Source organism: Pipistrellus hanaki, assembly GCF_964339955.1.
Source record: "Pipistrellus hanaki genome assembly, chromosome: 11".
Taxonomy (NCBI): Eukaryota; Metazoa; Chordata; class Mammalia; order Chiroptera; family Vespertilionidae; genus Pipistrellus; species Pipistrellus hanaki.
Window position 1 is genome coordinate 41934413 of NC_140513.1, and position 22525 is coordinate 41956937.

A 22525-nucleotide genomic window follows, 5' to 3' on the forward strand; every position below is an offset into this window, starting at 1 on the left:
GCAGTGATAGGAAATGCGTGTGTTTTTTTTTTTTCTTTTTTAGATATCCAAAAATCAGTAAAGCCTCTTGGTGTAATGTTTGGTAGGAAGAGCATCAAATGCAAAATAGTAATGTTGTTGCAACATTTGTTTTAAATTCAGGTTACTCTGCAGTTCTTCTCAATTCTTTTATGTCTTACATTTCCCCCCAAAGATGACATAGTTTATTGCAGCTTTTCCCTACAAGGACATTTTTGTAGGTAAAAGAGAGGATCTTAGGTAATTCTGGGCACTTGAGTGCAGCGACTGTTGTAAAGATAGGTGAACACAGTGCCACGGCGATTAGATTTGATTAGTTCAGTGTCGGAATGAGTGAAAGCAGAAGTTTGGATCCAAGTCCTGCTTAACTGGATCGACCAGTTATTTGAGTCAAAATGTTAGAATTGGTTTTCTCTGCAAAGTACAAGCAAAGCAATGTGCAATTGCCTGCTAATTTGATATTCTTGGGTATTTTATTATTGCCTGATCCCCTATCTGAATGCTCAGTGGTCCACTTAAGAGACAATAATAAAATAACCCTGTGAATTTCTGAAAGCTTAGGTTTCTGTTGAAACAGAACGAGTCTTTAAGAGGCCAGCACATTTGAATGGTGTTTCAGCATATTATAACAACATCTTCTGGGGCTAAAAGAAATTCACTTTATGCTATAGATTGTAAAGTATTTGGTATAAAACTGTTTGTTTTCAAAATGAGACTGTTTGTGGCCTGTGTTGTGGCAATCTAAATGAAGTGCCCCATTGCAGTCTATTAAGTTCAACTTAAACCGGATTTTCATGATTAAAGGAGGAATTTCTTTCCCTCCTTGGCCCCATCACTGATTATTTTGTGTAGCTTCTGCAAGGAAGATAGGTAACCATGCACATAGCTTTGTTCCTGAGCATTTCTAGGTGGAAGGAAGGAATTGACATTGGCCTTTGGAATTAGGAACCCAAATAAATTGTCTTCTAGTTAAGAGTAATTTGTCTTATATCCCCTCTCAGGACTAGGTTAATTACACTTCTTTTTACCTCCATAAGCATAATTAGTTCCAATTTTTTTGCAGGTAGGAAGAAGGTAGTACAGAGTTCCCTTAGTCCTAATTAGTGGATGAACGCCAGTGTTTTGTTTTTAATCAGTGGAAGTAGTCTCAGGTCAGTGATACTGATAGAATGTGTTTGCAGTCACATGATCCAGATTACTGTATGTGAAAATCCCTCAGGCACTAGCAGACATTTCACCGGGTGCTCAGAGACTGTCCAAAGTTAGCTCACAGTGTGCTTGGAGTTCACCTTGAACCCAAAAATGGGAAGTGTCTTGTTTGGGGTTTTTTCTTGTTTGGGGTTTTTCTTGAGGGGTAGAGGAAATAAAATACCAGTTTGATGTGAGAACATGGGTTTATGAAAGCACACCAACCAGAAACCTTCAAACTGAAAGAATCCTAAGCATGATGGGAGAACTTTACATCTCCTGCCATAGAGTAGACTGCCACCTGGCTTCCACTCATATAACAACATAGCGGAATTGGGTGAAAATTACAGGGCTACAAGAGAAGTCTTATAGAGCACCAGTTCAATGAGGAATTGTGTCTGTGTTCTTAACCCTTTTGACTTGCAAATATATTGGCACCTAATTATAATAATAATAATAATAATAGTTCACTGATCATATGCATTGTTCTTGTTGCTTGCATTCATTCACTCATTCATTCATTAACCAAATATGTATTCAGTGCCCTTTAAATGCAGGTACACTGGGAGGTGTGGGTATACATAAGTGAACAAAGCAGACGAAAACCCCTAACCCTGTAATCTTATGAAGCGGTTTTCAGACAGTGCTGTAGCAGTCTTAGGTAGACATATGAGAATAGCCCTCTGTCTACTGTTGATTCTTTTACATTGTAGAGATTAATGCTCACGGTATGTGTTGTATGTGGCATTGAATTGTATATATTGAAATAGTGATCCAGTCCTACATGGTAACAGGGACTATTACTGCCCATAATTTTTTTTTAAAAGGGGGGGATGGTGATCGAGACATGCAAGGTTTGCTCAAGGTCACACAGTGAAGGTCTCTTGCACTTAGTGACACAGCTGGGATTCAAATGCAGGTCATCTAATTCCAGAACCAAGTTTCTTACATGTAGTATCACATTGCTTCTCAAATTTGATACCTAGTGGAATTATTTTTTAAGTCAATTTAGAGGATTTTAAGTAATGGAAGGGTCTGATTATGAAGCAGTTTTGAGATAACACCCTTACTGGTCTCCAGCATACTCATAGGAAAGTGTCCTTCGGAGTTGTTTTGATTTTATTATTTATGGTCCTTCAAGCTTTGTAAGGTGCTATTCACTGAAATGGTGATCCAGTTCCACTAGCGAGCTATTGGAAATTGGCTTATTCATTATCTCATTTGATTTCCTTTGTTGGCCAAATTGGTAGCTCATTTCTGATTTGTATGGAAAGAATGGTGGGATTAATTGACTTTCTCCCATTAATTAAAACAGTTGCCTGAATACTGTGCCCGAGAACTCCAGAAGTTGGTGATAGAGATGGTTTCTTTTCTGAGTCTTTTCTGCTATTATTCTCTCTGTACTCTCAGCCTAGACACAGGGCCTGGTGCTTTTCGATACTGATCATTTCATTTTGAGCCTGTAGACATTTCCACTTTGGGGTGGTGTGAATAGAAACTTAAATTCTTGGGAAATCATAACCAAAGGGCAATGTTTTGTTTTGTTTTGTTTTGTTTTCTCTCTTTGGTGCCTTGTGCTTTAACAAATACGCACCCACATCAAGAAAGTTATAAGAAAACTTCAAATTTTTCAAACATTTATAGAAACTGCATTTCTTCAGTATGGCCAAAAGCCTGAATTTTAGACATTAAACATTTTCTATAAAAGCTGTTTTGTCTAGAGACAATTGAGTTATTTGCACGGAAAGCAAATATGTGTTATATAATCAATGCCTTAAGTAAACAAAATGTAGTTAATATTGATTCTGTATCAATATATATTTTCATTTAATTAAAGGGTCCAGGGGAGGAAAGGTTATTTTCTCAAATGTCTTGATAAAGCAAATGACCGAAGTTTTTTTCTTCTTCTTCTCATTATACTACCCTGAAGTAGTATAGCTTTCCAGCAATAACTTTAAAATAAGTATTCTATAAAGGTGATGTGCAGGATTTCACTTGTTAAAGAAGTCGTTACATATGGAAGACATTTTAGACTAGTTTGTGTATATTACTGACGAGACTCTCTTGGGGATGTACAAAATGGGGCATTATCTTAGCTTTCCATGTAGGCTGTCTCTGACGCTCTTAGAGGTTAATGCACTAAGATATTGGAATATTTAAGACACGGTGGATCACAGAATTTTTCATGAGATCACAGTACCTGCTTCGAATTTTCCCCTATACCCACTGTGTAAATACTTTCTATCATGAAAGCCCATTAGGTAGAGTGAAAGACATTTGGAGAACTCACAGAATTTTATATCATTTTGTATTCTTATGACTCAAGAGTGGTTCAGAGTTTATTCTCAATGGATACTTTCAGAAAACCCGCTAAAGGAATAGGGAAGTTTTGCTGTCTGCATCCGGATGTGTCTTCCCAGTGCCAGGCCCCGGAACGCTGCAGCCTCTGGCCTCTCTCCCGTTCTCGCTCCCTTTCTCGCTCTCGCTCTCAGCACTGCCAATGCCTCAAGCTCTTTGGATCCTAGAAGACACAACCCACAGATCTCTAGTGTGCTGGCCTTGAGTCACGCCTGGCTTTCAAGAGCACTCTACAAGTTGCTAATAAAATACACACTTTGTCTTAGACAGTAAAAATAAAAGGCATGACCCCATGGACAGATAGTAGTGTGGTGAAGGCTTGGGAGTGGTGGGTGCAGGGTGAAGGGAATCAATAGGAAAACACACACACACACACACACACACACACACACACACACACACACCCCACAAAGGGGACATCTGTAATACTTGGAGCAATAATGATAAATTAAAAATAAAAGGCACGAATATTAAGTTTCGCTCGGTGAGGGTGAGTAGTAATGCAGTGCTGTCACGTACCCCAGCGTTACCTTGAAGCCCTCCCTGGCCCCATCCCCTGGGCTGCCCCATAACATGTGACACATTGTCGTTTTACAGAAGGCCGAAGAGAATGCAGAGGGAGGAGAGTCTGCCCTGGGACCGGATGGAGAGGTAAGGGACTTTGCATCCATTTCTACTGTGTTCTACTCCATGAGGCCCTACCGTGCCTTACCATACATATCACTGTCTGTGTATCCTAATTTTGTTTTTGTTCAGCTGTTCATCTTTGAGTAAAAGAGAGTAGTCTATCAGCATAGGATAAAAGGGATAAACTGAAAAATAATCTACTGCCTTCTCAGACTACCCCTCAACTGATGTTAAGTTCCTTGTGTACCATTTGAGAATTTTCTGTGCACATATAAGCATATGTTTTGGAATACACAGAATGTGTAAACTCTTAAATGATTCTATAATTACATTTGCAGAAGCAAATGATACAGAAGCATAAACTGTGACCCAGTTTCCTTAGTTCATTACTAATTTGAAATTATAAAACTCCATAAGCCAAACAATTTACATACTTGGTTAACTTATTTTTTAAAGAAGTATTTTTTTTATTGATTTCAGACAGGGATAGAGAGAGAAAAGCATCAATGATGAATGTGAATCATTGATCAGCTGCCTCCTGCAGGCCCCACACTGGGGACTGAGCCTGCAGCCCAGGCCGCGAATCAAACCATGACCTCCTCATTCATAGGTCGATGCTCAACCCCTGAGCCACACGGGCTGGGCTTGTTAACTAATTTCTTTGACATCTTCTGTAGGCTTATATGTCAGCTCACCAGCATATTCCTAAATTTTTTCTAGTATTTCCCAAAGTCCCCTGAATCATGAGAACACAGTTATTCATTTATTGGATTTTTTTCCCCTCTGAAAACTCCAAGTCCCCTGGCAGTGATCCACCCAAGGAGGCTTACTCCCGGAGCAGGGTGGGGGGGGGGGGGGGGCAGCTGGCTTCAGTCCGCCGCCTCCCCTCGCAGATTCGGATAAGCCTGCTCGGAGGTTTGGGGTGGGTGGAGGTTGCCTCTTCCTGTCCTAGAATCACTGCACGTGAGAAGTGTTGTGGATGTGAGCAGCCTGGATACAGAAGAAAGGTTGAAACCACCCATCTATGCAGAAGCCCCTCGAACAGTAAACGTCGCTTTCCCACGGCGATCCATCACTGGGAAAGACAGGACGGGATAAGTGTCTGGTGTGTGAGAGACTCTCCGTGGGCTGTGAAGGGGGAAGAACACTACATATCAGAGCACTTAGAAACACTGTCCTTTGTAAAAGCCCCGCCTGACCTACGCTGGCCTCACAGCGTCTGTGATTAACAAGCACCGGGGAGAGGTTTAACGCCTTACAGTGAGAGCCCTTTATCTCTCACTGCCTCTTGGGGAAATTACCTACTGATCGAGGGCCTGTGACATACACATTTTTTTTCTTCTTCTTCTTCTTTCAATCTCAGCACATGCGTGCTCTGTCCGCGGCAGTTGATGAAGTGGACATCTTGCTCGGGTTGTTTTGAAATAAGTTTCCTGTTACACTGACAGGCCGCTCATTCCGTGCTTCTGCCAAAGTTGTCATTCCAGCCGCGGGGACCCCGGTTTTCTTTGAGGCATGGCACCGGAAGCAGTGGGATAAGTTGTAATAGTCCAAGATCCCAGAGTATGATTTTTTCCATGGGAGATGATAGTCAGCGGTGGATTCCCTTCTTGATGGTGTGAGCATGCCAGTGACCTTTTACGTTAACGAGAAAGAAGTGGCATCTCGGCATATAAAGTAACGGTGTTCACGCCCACGGCCTCAGCACACGTAAAGGAAGAAGAACAGTGATAGCCTAGGGCGAGCCTTTTCTTTCCTCAAAGGTTACGTTTGTGGATAATTGCTGATGTGTTGTTTCTTATTCTGACAGCACTTTGAGGGAAACGAGGGGAGGTTCGTTGTCTATTAGATTTAGACAGTAATCTAGAGAAGACTATTTTTCCTGTCATTTTTAATTAACCCCAAATAAGAGTAATTTATAAGAAAAATGCTTGGAATGAATGAATAGCCTAAACAGTGGGTTTTGTAACTCTTACAGAGATAGGTAACTGCAAAGACCCACAGGTCCATTTCCAAACAGACCTCGTGCCTGGCATCTGTCCGGGAGGCACAATCCCCTCCCACCCGTAACAGTCCCTCGGGGAGGATCACTCCATCCTCAGGCCTCACACAGCAGCGGATTCTCTGAAGGAGGCTAAGCACAGCCTCTGCAATAACATTTATTTGCTAATTTTTAGCAAGCCATTTTTCATTGAGGGTCTGATAATGAACTTCCGCTCAGTCTTGGTCTATTCTGCAGATTTCAGATGAGCGGAGCTTCCGGCTGTATCACACACCCAGCACCAATGGTTGGTCTAGTTACCGGGTGGTTTGGATTTGGATCAAGGACACTGGTTCTGCTAAGCCAAACCGGCCAGTAACGAGATGATAACAAGTTACATACTTTTTTCTTTTCCCCTTCTCTCTGAAACCATAAGTTTGCCACAGTCATTATCTGAGGAAGGGTGTTATTCTTTGGGGGTTGAGGTTCTTTGTTGCAAATGACAAAAATGAGCTCTGCCTGATTTGAGTAACAAGGGAATGCATTAACAGGATACTGGGTAATTCATCAGATCTCCAAGGAGCCTGGAGAGCCGGGCTGGACGCTACACCTGGTTTTATACACACAGTGGTCAGTGAGGACGCGGCCGGCACAGGAGCAGGCAGGAGCTTGGCTCAGCCAGGACCCCCATCCCGGTTCTGCCGCCACTGGGGTCTGCCCTCCCGCCAGTGTGCCTGTTGGCCCCTACAACCTTGAACTTCTACAATAGCTCCCAATTCAGAGCCTTGGTGAGTGCATCCATTTGAGGGAGCTGAGATCTTTTGCTGGTGACATTTCCAATCACAAAACAAGGCTCCAGATGCTGGCAGCCAGAAGGCTGAGAGGTGCCCCACGCAGAACTGGGAGAACACCAGGTGGTGACGTGTTTTTGGTTTTTTTCTCTCCTTTCTAGCCAATAGACGAGAGCAGTCAGATGAGTGACCTTCCCGTCAAAGTAACTCACACAGAAACCGGCAAGGTCCTGTTTGGACCTGAAGCACCCAAAGCAAGTCAGCTGGACGCCTGGTTGGAAATGAACCCTGGGTGAGCGTTAAAGCGGAATTATTGGCGTTCTTTGGCTTTTTCAATTTTTGTGGTCCTTGTCAAACCTTGGACCTAAAGCAACGCAACCTGTGCTGAAGGGGTTAAAGGTGATACCTGAGTTTGTCATGCGCACACTGAACATCCTGGTTTAGTCATGCATGCATATTTTGTCTTATAAATCACAGAACTAAGCTCTGTCTCCTTCCCCACCCCTTTCCCTGTAGCTATGAAGTTGCCCCCAGGTCCGACAGCGAAGAGAGTGATTCTGATTATGAGGAGGAGGTACGTATGTGCATCTGAGTTCATTGGTTTGAAAGTTTATGAGGGAAGCACCTGTGTCCTTCTGTATTCCTGTTTTCAGCATTGGCCTTTGGGTAATGACCGGGGCTGAGGGCGTGCCTCGCCCTGCAGTGACCTCTCGGGGGCTCCTGACCAATGGGGGGACTTGGTGAATTCTAAATTCATTTGGGACCAAGAAAGAGAAGCGTCCTTAAATCAGAAGGGGCAGAGAACCACCATCTTTTGGGGAGAACTGAACCCATGCCTCCAAGTGGCTCACTCTGAGGGTTCGCCGCCTCAACATTTCTGAAGTTCTTTGGGCCTTCGCATCTGTTTGAAATGGGAAGTCCAGGAACTTAGACGAAAAGGGCAACTTGGGCTTGATTTAATGCCGGAATTAATCCCCTTGATTTCCCTTTAAATGTGATTCTTGTTTGAAGTCTTTGGACATACGTGTTACCAAAAAGAGAAGCACATTTTTCAGTCTCTTGGAAGGAATACTCAGTATATCCAGAACCTAAAATAGTAATCCTGTATGCTTTTCATAGGATTATAAAATAAGAAAAGAATGTTTACATCGATCATGAAAAGCTTAATAATTACAAATAGATTTTTAAAAATATTTCTATCTCCTCCATCTCTGTTGTTCGTGTGTGGTCCCTGAGTGGGATTTTTGCCGTGTGGAGGAATCCTGGTTCGGAGTGGCCACGGCACAGCGGCCACAGACTGGGCAAAGCTGCCCTGCCGAAGAGCTCGCTGGGGTTTTAAGACATTTATTATTTCCTTCTATTGTGTGGATCTAGATTTTCTAAATCAACCTATTGTGGACACTATGCAAAGAGGAAAAATAAAAGTTATATTTTTACAAAAGCATGCTATTAAAAAGCAAGTATTTTTACAGGCATGCTTTTTTTTTTTTTTCTGGTATAATTGAAGCTTATAAAAATCACTTTTAAAAACGTTTCTTGTTGACTTGAATACCTGGGCCCATACATGCTCCGTTGGAAGAGCCTTCTCATTCAGAGAGCCAGGGAGGGACAGAGACGGGATGCAGTGGACCCTTTAGCCCCGCGTGCCAGCCAGCAGGACTGCCAGCTGCTGGCAGCCCCGACGGCCAGGAATAGAGTGAACCCGCCATCTGGGGCCCGCCACTTACTCATGGCAAGTCCTGTCCCCTCTCAGCACTTCACTTCCCGCCTGGAAAATGAGGAGCGGTGCTGATTCCTGCTCACCCCCTGCTCTCAATCATCCGTCATCATAGGTCTGATTTTCAGAACTAGTATTGTGTCCCTTTGCATTTTTTCACTTGAGAATTATGGAAAAGCATTGATCTCTCTCTCTCTCTCTCTCTCTCTTTTTTTTTTTTTAATATATTTTATTTTTCACAGAGAGGAAGGGAGAGGGATAGAGAGCTAGAAACATCGATGAGAGAGAAATAATGACCATCTGCCTCCTGCACACACCCCCACCAGGGATGTGCCTGCAACCAAGGTACATGCCCTTGACTAGAATCGAACCTGGGACCCTTCAGTCCGAAGACTGATGCTCTATCCACTGAGCCAAATCGGTTTTGGCCATTGTTCTCTTTAAATCCACCTTTGAAGGAAATCCTACTGGATTATCTGGAAAGTTAGTCTCCCTCACCAGTGGTTCCTGGTGGGCACAGTGAACATTTAGTGACGCTCTCACACAGCACAGTGGAGCACAGTGCATGGTGGCCAGGTGGGGTGATGATGAATCCTTCGGCGAGTTATGGACAGTTTTCATCAAAATACTCAGAAGTGCACGGTGTGAAGACCCACAGAAAGCCACGTGACTACAAGCCCCAGCCCGCACTGCAAACGCCTGGGCCGTCAAAACCCACTGGCCCATCTGAGAGGGCAGCCTTAGGAGCGGGACAAGGCCAACCTGTCTAGACCCTGGCCGCAGAGAGACGATGTAGAATGTGGCTGAGTGGGTGAGAGACGTGGGGACAGGACTCGTAGATGACCAAGCAGTGGTACCTGTCCCTCTCTCTGGATGATGTTTACAGTTTTGTTCTCAGGAGCAGAGGTGCGAGGAGCTCCTCTGAGGGTCGCCTTCCTTCTCCCACTGAGTGATTTAAAAGCAATGGAAAGATCTACTTCCTCCTTCGTTTTATTTACTTCACTTGTGAAGCTGAACCCTCTTTAGTCTCTTTTTAGAAAATGCCTACCATAAGAGAGTCACTTGTCAGGATGGAATCTTTGTTTCTTCCCAGGATGAGGAGGAGGAGTCCAGTCGGCAGGAAACGGAAGAGAAAATACTTCTGGATCCGAACAGTGAAGAAGTCTCCGAGAAGGACGCTAAGCAGATCATTGAGTGAGTCTCTCTCACCAGTGTCCTTCCTTGCAGATCCGTGTCGTGACCTAAATTAGGCTTTGGGAATTTTCTTTTGGGAAGTTTGGAGGCAGGAGGCTGACTTTGTGCCCACACTCCGCCTGAATCGCTGCAGCCAGAAGTCACCACTGGGCTCCAGCCACGGGGCCCGGGGCCCCCGGCTGCTCCTCTCCCCCCTCTGACCGCTTCTCCCTCCCGAATCCCCGCCCCCAGCTGGGTTCACTCCTGGGCTCCGCACCTGTCACCGCCCTCTGCCCCAGACTGAGCTGACCACGCCGCCCTTCCTTCCTCCCTCGGTGGCCTCGGCCCTCACCCAGAAACCCAAGGAGAGACAACATTCCCTCTGTCCCTGTGGCCAAGCCAGCCAGCCACAGGTCCCGCCAGGAATACCCTTTCCTCCGAGCCTGTGCTCCTCCCGCTCCGCGTGCCCAGCTCCCTGCCGCACCCTGGTCGTCCCCCGCATCTCGGTCATCCCCCACGGCTCTCTGTGTGGCTCTAATATTAAAAGGAAATTGTAATGAAACAGTCGGCAAAGTAGAACATTATAAAGTGGTGACATTTAAAAGGGGAAAAAATGAACATTTTAATCTTTCCTCCTTTTATTGCAGAGCTGTAGGCTCCACTTTATTTTCTTCATTTTACTTTTTTCTTACTTTTCTTTATTGATTAAGGTATTACATATGTGTCCTTATCCCTCCATCCGCCCTGGTGTCTGTGTCCATTGGTTAGGCTTCTATGCACGCATACATATCCTTTGGTTGATCTCTCTCCCCCTTACCCCTGCCCTCCCCTGTCTTCCCTCTGAGGTTTGACGGTCTGACGGATGCTTTTCTGAGGAACCTCTGTTTTACCAGTCTGCCCCCCTCATTGCCTGTAGAATAAAATACGAGCTCCCTAACCTGGCATAGAAAAGGGAAGACGACCTTCCTCCTTCCTGTCTCTTAAGTTGACTTCAGCCTTCTCACCTGCCCTCCAAGCCGTGGGCTGTGTTCTGGGCATAGGATTGACACTGAGTGGCCAGATTATTATGATCTCTGAACGCATAATAATCTGGCCCCTCAATATATATATACATATATATATATGAGGCCTGGTGCATGAATTCATGCATGGGTGGGGTCCAGCCAGCCTGGTCAGGGGGAGGGAACATGGGAGGTTGGCCATCCTGCCTGCTGGTCGAACTCCTGATTGAGAGGACAATTTGCATATTAGCCTTTTATTATAAAGGACATACACTGAGTGGCCAGATTATTATGCGTTCAGAGATCACAATAATCTGGCCACTCAGTGTATCTTTATGTCCCAAGAGCCTAAGACAGCTTTACAAGGCGAAGTGTTCATCTGCAGGTGCGCTTCATGTTCGTATTGGTCACTGGGGGTCACGCCGGCCTGCATTCGGATCCTGACTCCACCAGTTTTATGTGGCAGGCAAATCCACTCACCTCTCTGAGCCTCAGGTTCTCCACGTGCATGAAATGGGGATGAAACGAATAAGTCTGCCTCGCTCTGTTTTTGTGAGAATTACAGATAATGTGTTTTAATTGCCAGGCAATTAAATAGTAGGTGATAAATAAGCCATACTTACTGCAGCTATTTTAGGCTTCCCGTTCATCTTTTTGAATGGGTGGGAATAAAAACGCACGCACCCAGATGTCTGAGCACGATCCTCCCCTGTCTCTGTCCCAGGACGGCCAAGCAGGACGTGGACGATGAGTACAGCATGCAGTGCAGTGCCAGAGGCTCCCAGTCCTACTACACGGTGGCCCACGCCATCTCCGAGAGGGTGGAGAAGCAGTCCGCCCTCCTCATCAACGGGACCCTGAAGCACTACCAGGTAACCCTGGGGCTCCTGGCTCCTCGGCAGGTCACCAGCTCCCCCCTCGTTTGCACTGGCGAGTGTCTCGTGCACGGCTCAATGGCTTACGCGGGCCGATGGGGAGAAGGCATTCCAGGTCCCCCAGCTCGCAGTCCTGACAGTCTCTCCATTCTGCCTGTAATCCTGCTCGGAGAGTGTTTCCATCTGACCGTCCCTGCCAGGGCATATCTGCTTTCTCTTCTGGGGTTCGGGGATGAACTGGCTTGCCATCTGGAACCGTTTCACCACGGATCACTACAGAACGGAAAATCCAGCCGCATTTGATGCGTGTCGGGAACATGAACCTAACTGGGGAGCAAACGAAGTATTTCTTCAGGAATCGCACTGGTGGCCCAAGTCCAGTGCCATGGGTCCAGCAGTCGCTGTCCACTCCGCTTACACTTTTGTCTTTTCCAGTCTCAGTAAAGTGGTGAGCATCCGCGCTGTGGTGAAAAGTGGGCTGTAAATATAACACATTTCATGTGACCTGTGTGGAACGAGGTCAGCTGCTGTCTTCTTTCTCTCCTCCCACTTTATAGTGTTTCCCAAAGTGTGTTCCTTGGGACATTTGTCCTATGAGATGTACCTCAAAAAGAAAAAGAAAAATTGGTCCCATGATCAAATAAATATGAGAGATACGACCCGCTGTAACGAGGATTACCATATAATTTACTGTTTCAAACGTGGGTACTAATGAGAGTGATAAACAGGGTTCCTTTTTATTGATAATGGGCATAACTCAGGACCGTCCTGAGCCATCCAGCCACATGGGCACCCGGAGGGGTCCTGATAGTCCATGCTGCATGCCAGCACATCCATGACTCTACAAGTATCCATGTGTAATCACTGCAATCAGTATTATGCCATAAAATAACTAACCTTCTAGTTCCCAAGATTCTTTGACTCCCCCACGTTCTGTTCATATAGCACCCATTAGAAACCACATGCTTCAGGCCACCAGTCCTCACACATTTTGGACTCGGGGGTCCTCTGCACACTGGTCCTGTATCTGCTGCCGTGGCCTGGGATACAGCCAGGGTGACTGCCACAGCGCTGCCTTGGGCCCTGCTCTAGGGCCCAGCAGTTCCCACCCACTGTTGCTTTTGTATCACAACATAAAGGGTAAGCGGTGCCCTGAAGTTTCTGTGACCTCGCTGGGCCTGTGGCTCCTGGGAAGGCCGGGGCACCAGGAGCCCTTCCCCGGGAGCACACGTTGACAAGCACTGCTCCGTCCGTAGTGAGGTCACATTTTCCCCGTGAAAGTAGGTTCCAAGTGCGTACCAGCTTACTTGGTCTGCTCAACATAGATATTAATTCACAGTATGTTCTGATAAACTTTTACATGTCTGTGGCTGGGAGATGAGTTCTTTGGATTATTCATAAGTAGCTTAACAACCCATTGATTTCTGCTGTCACCTGGTACCTTCCTCAGCACTGGTCTATCACCGTCCTTTCAAACCCTCTCCCCTGCTTCCGTCTGGAACCCTGTGCCCTTCTCCGGGCACTGGGTGGCTGGAGGCTCCCGGACGCCGTGCCCCGCCCCCTGGGTCATTGTCTCTTGGAGGTTCTTCTGCCTGATGATCCGTTCCCTTCCTCTCAGACCAGTTCATGTCGTAGCTCCGAGCCTCCCAGGACCACTCTGTCCCCAAGTGAGTTTTCTCTCTTCTCGCTCCTGGACACATCTCTGCATCGCTCATGGTTACGTAGCCCTCACCTCGCCAAGGCCTTCCCGCTGCTTCCCGGAAAGCTGGGGTTCAGTCCCCAGCCCCGCCGGCTTCACGGTGCAGAAAAGGACAGTTCATTCCCCACAGTTTTAGTGAATTTCTGGTCCCTTCTGCTGCCAGTTTCTGCGTCTGTTTTATCTGGGATTAACACAGATGCAGAATTCAGACCCTTAGCCAGTTTCCATTTAAAAAAGGAATCTACCACCTCCCAGGGTCCACGTGTTCCTGGCCTTCCTTTCGTTGGCTTTCCTGGGATCTGGAGGTCTTTGCAGGCACACAGGTCCTCCGAACCAGCGGCTGTGGCTCCGTCCTTTCCTCATGTCCCCTCTCTGTCTTTGGCCCCTTGTTCGAGGCTCTTGCCATTTCCCTTCTCTGTCTTGGTGCTGCTGTTCTTTGAAACCCCCTGGGATGGCGTGGAGTCTGCGTGGCACAGAGTCCCAGGCGGCTCTGCAGTGTGGAGGCCAGCGCAGGGCTCCCCTGGGGAGCAGCCTGGACCACACGGCCCGGGATGGTGGCCTAGGCACCCAGCTGCTTCTCGGTGCGTGTGCATAGGCCAGCGGCTTATTGTCCCCTTGGAAAGCTTCTGAAAGGAGTTACACCTGACACACCTTGGTGTCCACCTGCCATAGCTCCTTCCACAGAATAATCACTTAATACATTTTAAAATAAGTTACTTCTTTTTTACACTAAACATATTAAAATTAACATTTTCCTAAGCATGACTCAATGAGCAAGGTAAATTGCTTTTAGTTAATATAAAGATATCGATATATATATATATATATATATATATATATATAGATAGATACTGACATCTATATCTATCTATCTGTCATTGATCCAACTTTTAAATCCAGCCTGGCCAGTGTGACTCAGTGGATGAGTATCAACCTATGAAGCAGGAGGTCACAGTCCTGTTCCTGGTCAGGGTACATGCCCTGCCAGGGTTGCAGGCTCAATCCCAGTGTGGAGCTTACAGGAGGCAGCCAATCAATGATTCTTTCAGATGATTGATGTTTCTCTCTCCCCCTCTCCCTTCTTCTCTGACATCAATAAAAATTATTTTTAAAAAAAACACACAAACACACACACACACACACACACACAAACCCACATTGGCAGTATGAGGGGGAAAGGGAATTGGTATTGGGAGAGACAGGAGTAACAATTTTGGATTTTCACCAGCCTTTTTTGTACTTGACGGGCTGCAAAGCTGCATCTCAGGGCAGAGCTTTTGTGCTTTACAAATACATGGAGTGCATCCGTGGGCAGTCAGCTTCCATAGGCTGCCCTTGAGGAGTGCCATATAGCATTTCCATGTGCTGCCCTGCCCGGAAGGTGTGCCCCCACCGGAAACGCCCCCCGCAGCCCAGCACCTGCCCCTGGCTCCCTGATCACCTGGCTTCCTCACCAAGGGCAGCCCACCCCCCGGAGAGCGGGGCCCCTTTGCCAAGGAGGCTGTTTCCAATGATCTGTGACCTGCGAGCCAAACCTGCCCTCTGGTCTGTCTGTCCTTAATCCTCGCGTTGGCTTTTTGTTCCTGGAGTGGTTGGAATGGCGTTGGCGTTGGGTTTCCTTCATTTATAACAATTCTAGAATGTCCTGCACTGTGAAATGCTAAGTAGGGATGAGCAGCAAAGCTGCTTAAAACCCTACCCGTCTGCTCCAGCCCGTCGTTCCTAAATCTGATTAACACCCGGCACCTGCCCAGCTGCGGGGATGATTACGGACTTGCGTCTTAAATTCCTTTTGTGCTGGTGCTTCCCTCACTTGCCTGCTGTGGGAGATCCAGCATACATAGCACTGCGGAGCTAAGAAGTCACAGCCTCACTTGAGTTGTATTAGTATTAATTACCTGTGCAGATCTTGGATAATTGAAGCAATTACTCTTCATTTCAGCTCCAGGGCCTGGAATGGATGGTCTCCCTGTATAATAACAATCTGAACGGGATCTTAGCTGACGAAATGGGCCTGGGCAAGACCATACAGACCATTGCACTCATCACTTACCTGATGGAGCACAAACGGCTCAATGGCCCCTATCTCATCATCGTGCCCCTTTCGTGAGTACAGGCCTTTGTCCTGCAGTTGTCTGTGTGTGTGCGCTGCCGCGTGCCCTGCTGGGAGCGAGCCCTTCTTCTGCACGGAGAGCGGAAGTATAGCCGTGGTGGGGTGCCCAGGAGCATGGCATCTGGACTTAGGTTTTTATTTCCCACCTCCGACCCATTCCCAGCCTCCTCACTGTACAGTGGGCCTTGTTCCTTCAGCCGCTCACCAAGGGGGGAGAGAGGTTTCCTTTTTTTTTTTTTTTAATTTCTTTGATTTTTTTTTTTCTGGTTCCATTTCCAAAAGGTTACATATATTCAAAAGACTGTGCATTCTGAAGTCTCTCTTTAGTGTGTCCTTCAAAGCAGAATCTAAATCAAATGTGTAACAGAATGTGACCTTACCCTGCCCTCAGCGTGTGCAATTCATTTTCAGGGATTTTGCCTCTTGGCAAGGACAGGTCTTTGCTGTGCGCCATTTCCCTCCCCGGCCTCTCGTCCGCCCCAGTGTTTCTTTGCTGGTCTTCAGCGGACACTCCTGAGAGAAGGGAGACCTGACGCAGGCCCTGGCCCCCAGGGGAGTGTCTCTGGCTGTGCGTGTCCGGTCGCATTTTTAATCCCCGAGATCTGAGGTCTCCGTGCAAATACAAACCTGGACCTTGAGAGAGAGAAAAAAAAAATAAAGATTCTATTTTTAGTATTTCCCCCCATATTTGTTTAAAGGAGGACTATTTGCAGACTTTGTTCATCTGGATAATCTGAATCCATCGTATTTGGACATTCTTTGCATTTTTATCTACATTTTGAATATGTGTTTCTCTTTTTATGTATATTTTTCATGTTCTGATTTGTATGTTACGGTCAGGCTTTCAGGGATTAAAAACAGGGGCAGGGGCAATTCCCTATTTCGTCCCCTGCTTCCTCTTGACAGATGTATTTAATATGTTCATGTGCTTTTGTAATTTTTTTTTCCTGACTCAACTTTTCTCTGAACGTGTGTGTCTGTTTCTAAAGACTCACTAAATCCCCTTGGCAGTTGCTGTTTTTCAATGCCATATTAAAATTTAGGGTTTTTTTTTCCCCCCCTCTATAATTATGCATTCTTTAATTTTTTTTTCTTATGAGGTTTTTTTAAATGTACTCACAACATACTTGTCATGCTTTGTGACAGCTTACTTCTAACTTATCTCCTATTTTCACACCTTTAAAAAAAATATGTAGTCAAGATATTCAAGGTGAAGCCTGAGAATAAACAAGAACATCTTTTTTAACCACCAACTTTCATACAAATGTCTTTTTTTTTCTTTCTTTCTTCTATTTATGTTTTGTTCTCCAGGACGCTGTCTAACTGGACATATGAATTTGACAAATGGGCTCCTTCTGTGGTGAAAATTTCTTACAAGGTTTGGAATGCTGTGTTTATATATATCAATGTGCAAAAGCAAAAAAACAGTCCCCGTTCTCTCTACTCCATATGCACATCTGCGCACTGTGTTTGGCTGTAAAGTTTTGTCATGTACATCATGTACTAAACATCGAGAGTTAGTCATCCCAAGAAGATTACTGTAATAAACCGTAATTACCTTCAGATAGTGAAATGCGGGAGAAAATTGTTAATTATCACACTTCGGGGTTTCTGATGAGAGTAATACAAATGACAAATACCGCAAGTTCCCCGTGGTGCCGATGGGCTCCCCGGGCCGGCGCGAAGTTCAGCCTTTACCTGGGTGCCCAGGCTGCCTGCCACGGCTCCCGGAGAGAAGGAGCCTCTCATTAGAGCAGCGGGCTCTCTGCCGCCTCGCAGTCACTGCAATTTCCCTCTCTCTCTTTCCCCGCCGTTTTCCATGGGAAAGCCTCTCTCTAAGAGACTGAAAAGTGCCCAGACCAGAGCGATTTCGCCGAGCACTTTCTTGGTGGATAATGCATCCAATGTATAATAGCGCATTATGTGCATTCGTTAGTCACGGGCCTGGGCTCCATGAAGGTCTGAATAGTGTGCTTCTGCAGGGTAAAGTGCGTGTGTCTTTCTCCCTCTCCACTCAGGGCACCCCTGCCATGCGCCGCTCCCTAGTCCCCCAGCTGCGGAGTGGCAAGTTCAACGTCCTCCTGACAACCTACGAGTACATTATCAAAGACAAGCACATCCTTGCAAAGGTATGTTAAAAAAAACACGCTTCTGTCGCTAAATCATGGACCAACCGCCATTGCACTAGCGTGTAAAGTATTTCCCAGATTATACTCACTACTGGTATAATTTTATTTTTAAATGGCATTTCTCTCTTTCTTTTTTTAGAGTCAGATATATTTTGGTGATGGGTTTTAATTGTATGCACACTGTGTATATATGTGTGTGTGTGTGTGTGTGTGTGTGTGTGTACGCTCCAGCCATCTGTCCTGCGGCTCTTCCTTATCTTCTCATGGATAATCAGTTTACATCTCTTTAAACGTTCGCCTGGGTTCCTTCTGCAACTCTTCCCTCCGCAGCAGCTCCAGTGGAAGGAATGCTTGTTTCTGTGGCGCCGGGTCATTGTCAGTAGTGCAGCTTCGGTCCTCGTGGGCCTTGGTCTCTCCGAAGACGAGGAGCCCCTCTCACGTGGCCTTCTCCCGGGGGCCACGTCTCCCAGCTGTGGCTTTCCTGCTGTCCCTGTTTTAGGGTTTTTCCTTGTTAAAAAAAATGTGGGCTGCTATTGTTCGAATGACTCTGGGCTGTTTCTGTGACTGTTTGGATCTGGGAAAGAGTGGTTTTCTACCTGCAAGCGGCATGCCTCCTAATTTATATGTCCTGAGTTGTCCTTTAGCCATGAAATGTAATTTGTCCCATTAATATCATCTTGCCTCCTAATACATTCATGTAGAATGATGAAAGTAGTTTCTTTTCATGGAGCAAATATGAAGACTTATTATTATTATTATTATTATTATTATTTTTATTTTTATTAATTTCTTTTGCCCCGTGGTGTTCTGGAAGCACTATAATCTGAAACCAAGCTATAGCCCCCATGGAACATAACCCCCGTTTCTGGGCTGTGCTGTGTCTGCACTAGCCCTTTGCTCTGGGAACCGAGCGTTCCCTTCACGGCATTGCAGGAAGTCACATAAAGGAAATGAGTTCCCGGGGGCGGTTTAACCATGCGATGGCACTGGCGGCAGTGCTTGTTCCAACTCCTCGTACTCGGGGACGAATTCGGTAGTGTCAGAAGTGATGTGTTTTCAGTATTACGATGGGAATGTGTTTATACATTTGTGATCCTTGAAAACAAATTCAGACAGTGTTTTCTGCATAAGCATTTTCAGCATTCATCGGAGGCGCCTGTTAATGACATGTATCGCTTTTATTTGTTACTGGAGCGATGGAGATACAGAACAGAACGGGGCAGCAATTTTTTTCCAATTGCAAGACCTCATTAGGAGTAGCCCAATAGCAAAATCGAAGGCCTCAGCTTCCTTGTTTACTATTTCATAAGCCAAATAGAGCAGGAGAGCAGATGTAGGGTATTCATTTACATACATGTTATCTGCTGGCCTCTTTCCTCGCTATTGGTAAGTTTGGGACAGTCGGCAGTACAACTTTGGTTCTTCGTAAACCCTTTTCTTAGAGGCGGCAGAGGCAGAAAAATACACAGAATCTCTGGCGGTTTCCTTTACCTGCATATCCCGGCCTGACTGATGCTTTTATAGCTTTTCCCCTGATTTCCCCGGTGCTTCTGATGAGGAAGGCGAGGGCCGTGGGCGTGCTCTGCCGTCTCCCCCTCCCTCCAGGAGCGTGGCTGCAGGAGCCAGGCACAGCTGAGCACCAGATGCTTTCCTTGGCCTTCACCCCTGCTCTGTAGGGAAAGGATAGGCTTAGTGGAACATTCCTCATCGTTCTCACTTTAAGAAACAGAGAACAGTGACCTTGAGGAGGGCTCAAGTGTAAAATACGAGAGACAAAAGGGGCTTTCGTAGACTTAGGAAGGAGGATTGCATCAGATGGTCATTCTTTACTTCTGAGGTGATAGTCTTGTGGGGAGAGTATGTTATGTTTCATTCTGAAGGTTTGGCTGTACATAGAGGGATGATATTTTAGCATCGTCCTCTCCGCCAGTGAGAATATCCTTTCATTTTCCATTTCGTAAAGCAGGGCCCCTAGACCTGATGGGTAAGTGCTTGGCAGGTAGAGAATTCTAGTATGTGTGAGAGTCCAGGTTGCCAGATCTTTTCTTTTATTTTTTTAAACATATATTTTATTGATTTTTTACAGAAAAGAAGGGAGAGGGATAGAGTGTTGGAAATATCGATGAGAGAGAAATATCAATCAGCTGCCTTCTGTACACCTCCTACTGGGGATGTGCCTGCAACCGAAGTACATGCCCTTGACCGGAATCAAACCTGGGACCTTTCAGTCCATAGGCCAACGCTCTATCTAGTGAGCCAAACTGGTTACGGCTTTTATTTTATTTTTTAAGAAAAAGGTAAATGTCCAGGTTTTAATGTGAAATATACCAGCTTTTAAATGTTAGCAACTAATTGAAGTCAAAATAAGAACATGGATCCAAGCTCTAAAGGTAGTGTGCTCAGCCCACTTAGTAGAAAAGAAGGCAGAAGCCAGCATCTCTCCGCTACAGGTCATGCAGGAGGAACCAGTCATTAGCTGCGGCCTCAGGTGGAGAGCCGTGTTCCGTACCTGCTGGGCGCGGAGGGAGCATGACCATTAGGTCCAGACAGCTGGCAGGGAACAGCCTCAGCAGGGGTACAGGATGGGGAGACCCAGGAGCTGCCCCGGGCTTAGCCAGTGCACTCTGGGCCAGGCTTCCTTCTTTGTTAAATGGCCTCTAAGGAGCACTATTGCTTTAGCTTCCTGTTATTACATGATGTATTACCTCACCTATCAGATAGGGGCTAAAGACTGTTGAGATTCTTTTATTCTCAGGAGAATCCCACCATGTTTCACCAGATATAGGTCCTTTGGTTTTCCACTTCACCTCTTTTTTTGTTGTTGTTAATCTTCACCCAAGGATATTTTTCTATCGATTTTTTTTTTTTTTTTTTTTTTAAGAGAGAGTGGAAGGGAGGGGGAGAGACAGAGAGAGAAGCATCGATGTGAGAGACACATCGATTGGTTGCCTACCGTATGTGCCGGGCTGGGGACTGAGCCTGTTACAGAGGTACATGCCCTTCACCGGAATCGAACCCAGGACCCTGCAGTCCCTGAGCTGACACTCTATCCACTGAGGCAAACCAGCGAGGGCTCCGTTTCACCTCTTGCCTGCTGGAAATAGTTGTCTTTTCCCTCGCTCACCGCATGTTGGCCCGCCTGACGTTACAGATCCGGTGGAAGTACATGATCGTGGACGAGGGCCACCGGATGAAGAACCACCACTGCAAGCTGACCCAGGTCCTGAACACTCACTACGTGGCCCCCAGGAGGATCCTGCTGACCGGGACCCCGCTGCAGAACAAGCTCCCGGAGCTCTGGGCGCTCCTCAACTTCCTGCTCCCCACCATCTTCAAGAGCTGCAGCACCTTCGAGCAGTGGTTCAATGCTCCGTTCGCCATGACTGGAGAAAGGGTACTGGTCTAGCTCGTTTTTTGTTGTTGCTGTTGTTGTTTTCCCCCCGCTGCTTGAAAATGAAATGAAAGGACCTAGAGCAGAGAACATCAGGGCGACAGGAAACGCACAGGGCGCACGTGTTCCCATTCCCGGCGTTTCCCCTCGGAAGAAAGCGACCTAGTGAAGTGTGGGTGTCCTGACTCTAACCAGGCCGCCAGAGGACATTCCCAATGGTGGGATGCTGTTGGGCCACAGGGGGGACCCTTGGAGGGAGAGTTACTGCCTCAGTTCAACCAGGTCAGCTCACCAGCTGAACAAAAGCTTCAAGCGTGTATGTCCTTGTTATAATATAAACGTGTGCTTCCCTTTGAACTGTTTCCTCATCAGGAGAGTGTGTGTGAAGCCGAAGCTGTACACTCATTTTCTGTACACATTTTTTCAGAGTTTAGTGTGAGCCTCAGTTTTGCATCTGCATAAATACTCCACAAACCTGGAGTAGCCATTTCTAAATTTCTCAACTCCGTTTCTTCCACTGTCTGTCTTCTCTTGGAGCTCCCTGATGAAAGGAAGGCCTAGCCACTGTAAGAAGAGCAATGGGCACGTGTCCTTTTGGTTAGTGACTTCTTAACTACGGGGATGCAGAGCCAGAAAGAATGCCTTAGGGAAACTTAAGTTGGAACTCTTGAGCCCTTTAGTTGTGTGGTGCGTTTTCTTTTTGTCTATAAAGGATTGATTCGCCCATTTGTGTAAAGTCAAGTCAATCAGCTCTGCCCTCTAGAGGTGACAGTGGAGGGTGAAGGAGAAAGCAGAGGGTTTTATAAATGAGACTGGAACTCCAACAAGATCAGGGCAGAAGAAAGGAAGAGCGAGGTAGCATGGCTTAGAAACCAGCCAACATAAATTGGGCCTACTCTTGTTTTTATTTTTGTGTACAAGCCTATTCTAACCTATTTTTAAAAATTGATTTGAGAGAAGGGAGGAAGAGAGAAACATGGATTTGTTGTTCCACTTATTTATGCACTCATTGGTTGATCCTTGTATATGCCCTGACTGGAGATCAAGTCCACACCCTTGGTATATTGGACAACGTTCTAGCCAACTAAGCTACCCAGTCAGGGCTACTTGTGTTTTATGTCAGTCTTTCTCCCCCTGCCCCCTTCACCCAAGGACATGTTTTCATTGATTTTTGGGAGAAAGTAAGGGGGAGAGAAAGAGAGAAACATCAATGTGAGAGAGAAACATTGATCAGTTGCCTCCTATATGCACCCCAACCAGGGACTGAACCCATAACCTGGTATGTGACCTGATCAGGAATTGAACCCACAACCTTTTGATGCTCCAGCTGGCCAGGCCTTCAGTCAGACTTTATTGCCAGTTATGTCCCATAAAATTCTGAGCCCTATTCCACAAACCCATCCTTAAAACCAACACCCATTAAGGATTCTGAGGTGTATGTGACCAGGTATAAACCTGGCCTTA

At 46.2% G+C, this 22525-nt stretch overlaps 1 protein-coding gene across 4 annotated transcripts in view; it reads left to right on the plus strand.

Annotated features, from left to right (window-relative positions):
• SMARCA2 (SWI/SNF related BAF chromatin remodeling complex subunit ATPase 2) overlaps window positions 1–22525 on the plus strand; it is a 164445-nt gene that overhangs the window by 50530 nt on the left and 91390 nt on the right. For all 4 annotated transcript variants that reach the window (XM_084899466.1, XM_084899469.1, XM_084899468.1 and 1 more), the window contains exons 10-18: window positions 4162–4215; window positions 7125–7255; window positions 7480–7537; window positions 9774–9874; window positions 11579–11726; window positions 15371–15534; window positions 16853–16919; window positions 17560–17670; window positions 20822–21064. In XM_084899466.1, the coding sequence (XP_084755592.1) occupies window positions 4162–4215; window positions 7125–7255; window positions 7480–7537; window positions 9774–9874; window positions 11579–11726; window positions 15371–15534; window positions 16853–16919; window positions 17560–17670; window positions 20822–21064 (1077 nt within the window). The remainder of the gene's footprint in view (window positions 1–4161; window positions 4216–7124; window positions 7256–7479; window positions 7538–9773; window positions 9875–11578; window positions 11727–15370; window positions 15535–16852; window positions 16920–17559; window positions 17671–20821; window positions 21065–22525) is intronic.